This window comes from Plectropomus leopardus, unplaced genomic scaffold, assembly GCF_008729295.1.
Source record: "Plectropomus leopardus isolate mb unplaced genomic scaffold, YSFRI_Pleo_2.0 unplaced_scaffold10789, whole genome shotgun sequence".
NCBI lineage: Eukaryota > Metazoa > Chordata > Actinopteri > Perciformes > Serranidae > Plectropomus > Plectropomus leopardus.
In genome coordinates this window covers 1-5,548 of record NW_024611383.1, presented here as the reverse complement: position 1 = coordinate 5,548, position 5,548 = coordinate 1, and the positions used below count along the sequence as shown (strand labels likewise).

The 5,548-nt window shown below is 39.3% G+C and overlaps 1 protein-coding gene across 1 annotated transcript; it reads right to left on the bottom strand.

The window, feature by feature from the left end:
- Positions 1-1,247: 1,247 nt before the first annotated feature.
- Positions 1,248-5,033, bottom strand: LOC121963305 (signal-transducing adaptor protein 2-like; the record flags this gene model as incomplete). The annotated part of the gene is made up of 6 exons (XM_042513610.1): positions 1,248-2,003; positions 2,149-2,328; positions 2,431-2,481; positions 2,611-2,688; positions 3,997-4,089; positions 4,931-5,033. Coding segments are annotated over 6 exons (570 nt in total), but the record flags the coding sequence as incomplete, so codon positions are not given.
- Positions 5,034-5,548: the final 515 nt, after the last annotated feature.

Below are 5,548 nucleotides of genomic sequence, written 5' to 3'. Positions count from 1 at the left end.
GTGAGACACTGGAAACTGATTTTCTTGTTTGTGCACAGCCCAACCTCTGAGTAGCGTCCACGTTATAGATAACACATGGTGACAGTCTTGCTTTGCCATGTTGCTCCCTCTGTATGCATCTCCTGAATAACTGTAGCCTGCTACGCTTTAAAGAAGCTGAGATTTATGTTAACTTTATTTCACATGCTGACATGGTGTCACAATTTATTGTAAATAGTTTTTCCACTATATTGTCATTGAGGTAATAAAGGAGTGAGAGCACTTTGTTTTTGGATTTCTGCTTCAAAATGAAGTATGAAACTTATGCCGCTGCATATAAAGGTCCAGTTTGTAAGATTTAGGAGGATTTAGTGGTATGTAGTGGTGAGGATTGCAGATTGAAACCAGTTGAAATTCTCTTGGTTTGAATTCCTTTAGTGATCATTGTTCAGGAGGTTTTTACTGGGAGCTGAATTATCCGAAAAGCTCTCTGTATCTCCAAATCAAACAGGCCTGGCGATTTTAAAAACACTGAATGAAACAGTTTCATGTTACAACTCAGTGGTTTTCCGATGTTTGTGCTCACCTTGTTTCTCTGATAACTTAAAATCCAGATGTTCTGAAGGTTTTTACTGAAAACCGAATTATTCACAGAGGTCTCCTCCTATCCAGAACAGACAGACTCAGTCAGTTAAACAGGTGAAAACCCTAAATATAGCAGTTTCAAGTTACAAATCAGTATTTCTCGGATGCTGTTTGGCATGTCAGGAGACGGCCCCCCAGTCCAGCACCTGCTAATATGCGCTGACCTGTTTTGACTGATAACTTGAGACGCAGATGTTCAGGAGATTTTTAACAGGAGCCGAATTATCTGCAGAGATCTCATTTTCTTTAGAGCAAAAGAACCAGATGATTTAAAACCGATAAAAATACTGAATAAAGCAGTTTCACTTAAAGAAAACGTTTTTTACTCTCATCATGCAGGGGCTGCTAACGACTGGAGCCGATGCAAAAACGTGAACGGCACTATCTAGAGACAGTGTTTGCTTTGTTCGTTCTGTGCTGTTCGTACTGTGGAAACATGACGGTGCATAATGACAATCTCTGAAGACAAGGATCTGCTCCCTGTGTAGATATATACAGCTCATGCTAAGGTAACAAAAACACGTCAGGTGATTATACACTAAAGAAAACATAAATATTATCTTCCATTTCTGCCAAAATATCTCTCTAAATTCTACACACTGGACCTTTTTTTTTTTAAAAAAAAAAAGTTTAATTCAGAAAATGACCGGGTACAGAACATCATATCATCACTGATTAATTTGCTGCATGGCACCTACTATAAGTTGCTTATTCGCATGTATCTGATCCAATGTGACAAAAGCAAGTTTTACTGCACTGAAAACAAAATACATTCACATACAATTGACACAGTAACCCTAAGCAACTCTTAATTTTTCTTCATTCACACTTCACTGATAAAGAGGCAGTAGTATGTTATATAAATTAGAAAAATATTAATTGTTAAAATATATACAATACAGTTCAACTGCTGATTACACTAAAACAAAGGTAAATATATACAAAACACTGATACAGAAAGTCTGATGGAGAAAATGCACCATTGTCAGTGGTAAATGTGCAAAATGTACAAGAGAAACACGAGATAATGTGACATGTACACCTCTCTTTACAGCTGATCGATTTGCTAATGAGTGTCCGAGAAGGGTTAATCAATAAAGTGTTAATCTTCAGAGAGGCTTTGCTGCCGACAGCCAGCTGACGAGGAAGAGCGGAGCCCGGAGAGAGGTCGTTTGTTTGTGTGGAAACAGCTGCTCTCACGTGCTGGTTCATCGTGGTGGGACGGCCTGGTGAGTGTCTCTTTACTGGTTCGGGTCACTGGTGGTGGCGGGGCTGTTTTTCACAGATGCTTTGTGAGGTTTCCACCAGGAGAGGTCACTCTTGATTTTGCGCCTTTTGTTCAAGCTTGAGTTTCAGCTCTGTTATGGCTGCGAGAGGAACTGGAGCACAGCAGACAATAAGCTTTGTTTTGAAAATAATACATGACAGAAAAATATGAATTGAGACTGAAAATATATCAACACAAGTTACAATCTAAATGAGGCGTCCAGGGCAGGGTGGCTTTGTGAAACAGTCTGGACTTACTTTGTATCAGAGGGTCTGTGAGGGTCCTCTTCCTCAGATCCTGGCAGGAGGAGGAGGAAGAGGAGGAGGAGGTGGTGGATGAGGTAGAGGAGCTAGAGAAGTTCTGTGTTGCAGAGGACAGTTTGCGTGGGACAGGAATCGGGGGCATCATCGCTTTCTTTGGAGCTTTTGTCTCCTTTGCTGTAGAAGACCAAAAACGGGTCTTAAAAACGAAGTAATTGTTTCAGTGAAATGAGAAAATAAGAGTTTCTGAGATGCATACACTAAGCTGGAAAGACTTACGTGGCAGTACAACGGCCGAGGAATGCTCTGTCTCTTGTTTTTCCGTCTCCACTGTTTGAACACAGACATTAGTTGGTGTTAAAAGTGAAAAATGAAGTCACACCTGTTTATGTTTGGTAGACAGAGACAGCAGGCGTGATAGGAGGAATGATTGATGGGTGCTGGCTGAGTTACACTCACACTTGTCATTCAGGTAAAAGTTCTCTTCTGCGGTCACCGCTGCCGCTGGTTCAGGGGTTGGTACCCTCGGAGGAAGAGCTAAACAAAACGTAATTATGATTATGACAGGCATGATATTATGAGTGACTTAATGCACAACGTAAACAATAGGTGCTGTCACAGTGGGGCTTATGAAATCACAAAAGTCATGCTTCAGCAGACAGAAATAGGCAGTGATTGTATAGAGTGAACAGTATGTTCAGTTTAATAAAGGTCACAGTACGTTATTTTCAGTATAATAAGGTTAAGGTGAGATTTAACTATGCTAGCTCTGTAACTCTTGGGTTGGTGATGTCGCTTGATTCAGACTTCACAAATATTTGATGGATTGCTATAAAAATTTTGTAAAGATATTCATGGTCCTCAGAGGAGGACTCACTTTGACAGTCCCCTCACTTCTCTTCTAGTACCACCATGAAGTTGATATTTGTCATTTAAAGTGAAATGTCTCAACAACTATTTGATGGATTGCCATGAAATTACGTACAAACATTCACATCCTTTGCAAGATCAATTAAAGAAATTGGGTGATCCTCCGAAGTGTCATCTAGCGCTACCATGAGGTCACATCACACATTTGAAGCATTACAACATGAAATCTTGTGAGACAAATCTGGGTTTATCATCTAGAAACGACTGTAGACCAGTAGTTATAAGACGTATAGATAGAGTGGGAACATAAAGCTTTATTCTGGGGAATTACCAGAGAAATTATCAGTAAAGAAAAGGGTCAACTAGTTACAACAAGTACACAAATGAAAGGAGTGATGAAAGTTCTCAAACAGACGACCTAAAAAGGTTTGAAACCACTGCTGTTGACTCTTTGTCTTGTTGAGATTTGTTTGAGTTACAAAGTCCAAAGCAAAACAAAAGTCTGTGGAGGAATTTCTACCTGCTGCACAAAGGCTCCAAAACAAGCAAAGCATGAGTGATTGGGTGGGCGTGGGTTCGAGGACTCACAATGCAATCATACCTCTCAAGGACAATGTCAGCGTTATCTCAGGGGTTTGAAAATCTTTGACATGCAGCCAACAACAGGTGCAAGATATGTTGTTTTTCCAGTATGAACAGGTAGTCGTTTTTATATTATAAGACTACGATCATACAACATTTTATTAATTATGTTTAATTGTTGTTAAAGTGTTTTACATTATGATTTTAAGAATCAAGTCAGTCTGGTTTGGTGTCTGTGCTGTGACTTGCTGGAAAAAGTCAAACAGAAGTTTTAGAGGATTCCAGTTAACTGAATGCGTCAATGGGCCACCGATAACAGGTGTGGCAAAAAATGTAAACAGTGGCTGGATGTGTGTGTCTGTTCATGTTTGTGTCTTTTAATGGACACAGTACCTGGTGGTTTGGAGGGTACACTTTGTAGGTTGAGGTTTGATGAGGCTTGCTGGACGCTCCTTTCTCCATTTTCATTATCAGACCGAATAAAAGCTGTGAAAAAGAAAGCCAGAACTTCAATTATTCGTGTATACCTTTTGGTAAATGTTTAGGTTTAGTAGGACTATATGAAATAACAATTACACAACTAAAAAGATGACTTTACTTAAAGGGTCAGTTCACACCAAAATCAAAAAGTTCATATTTTCTTCTTACCTAAAATGTTGTTTTTCAGTCTAGATTGTTTACCTTCTCTGTTATAGTGGAACTATATGAATGTAGCTTTTGGTGCTCAAAGTGCCCAAAAATACATTTGAAAAAACTCAACAGCCATGTCTTTTTGCAGAAACCGTGATCCAGTTACTCAGGATAATCCACAGACCTTGTTGTAAGCAGTTTCATGTAGGAACTATTTTCCTTCTACCAAATTACACCCGCCAACCGCATCACAGCATGCAGAAGGAAGCGTGCGTCTACTGCTAGCTCACATAGCACCACTGAGGTAATTAACGTCATGAGCACGAGCTTCTTGTCCATGAGTAGATGCATGATTCCTTCTGCGTAGTGATATAGTTGGTGGGTGTAGTTCAGTAGAAAGAAAATAGTTCCTCCATGAAACTGCACACAACATCATCGTCTGATTATCTTGAGTAACCAGGTCATAATTTCTGGAAAGGGACATTACTATTGAGTTTTTCAAAATTATGTTTTGGCACTTTGAGCACCACAAGCTGTGTGCCACCTAGTTACATTATATTGGAGAGAAGTCAGACGATATCTCCAACACTCATTTGATGAATAGCACTGCCATTTGGGGTGAACTGTCCCTTTAAAAAATAAAGGCAAACACATGGCAGGGTAATTAAAGTGAAAGATAAATTGTTTTTGTACTTACAGATGTTTTTCTCATACTGTTCTTCAATGATGAGAGGAATCAGAACTCGGTCAGTTTTTTCCACTAAATAGTTGATCACATCACGTAGTGTGGCACAGGGGACCTGCGCAAATAACAACCTTTATTTAATCCTTTAATTCAGGAAATTAACCAGGTTGAGTTTTACGATAACATTTGACTCATCAGAAAAACTAAATCATGAATAAAAATTCTCATCACCTTTATCATTGTTTACGATTGGTTTGTCCAATGATCATGAATCATTAGTGCCGGGAAGGAAATGATTCTTACACACACACATACTGCATGCATGCATCATTTTATGGGAATAGTTTAACTAAAAGATCAGAGGTGACTCATGTCACTGGCAGCCAAATTAAAGTCTTATCCAGCACGTCCACGGGTGCAGAACAAATGTGATCTCGTGGCATTTTAATGCCCATCTCTGTTAACGGGATCAGCCTTTCCTTTCTGAGGAGGTCATATAATGCTACAGTTAATGGAAATCCTCTTGAATCTCATCTTTCATCTGACAACAAAAAACTTCAGCTATGAAGTGAAACTGGTTTTTCTGACGTGTTACTTTCAGTGACACTAAGGTCTTTTTCAAAGTGCGTG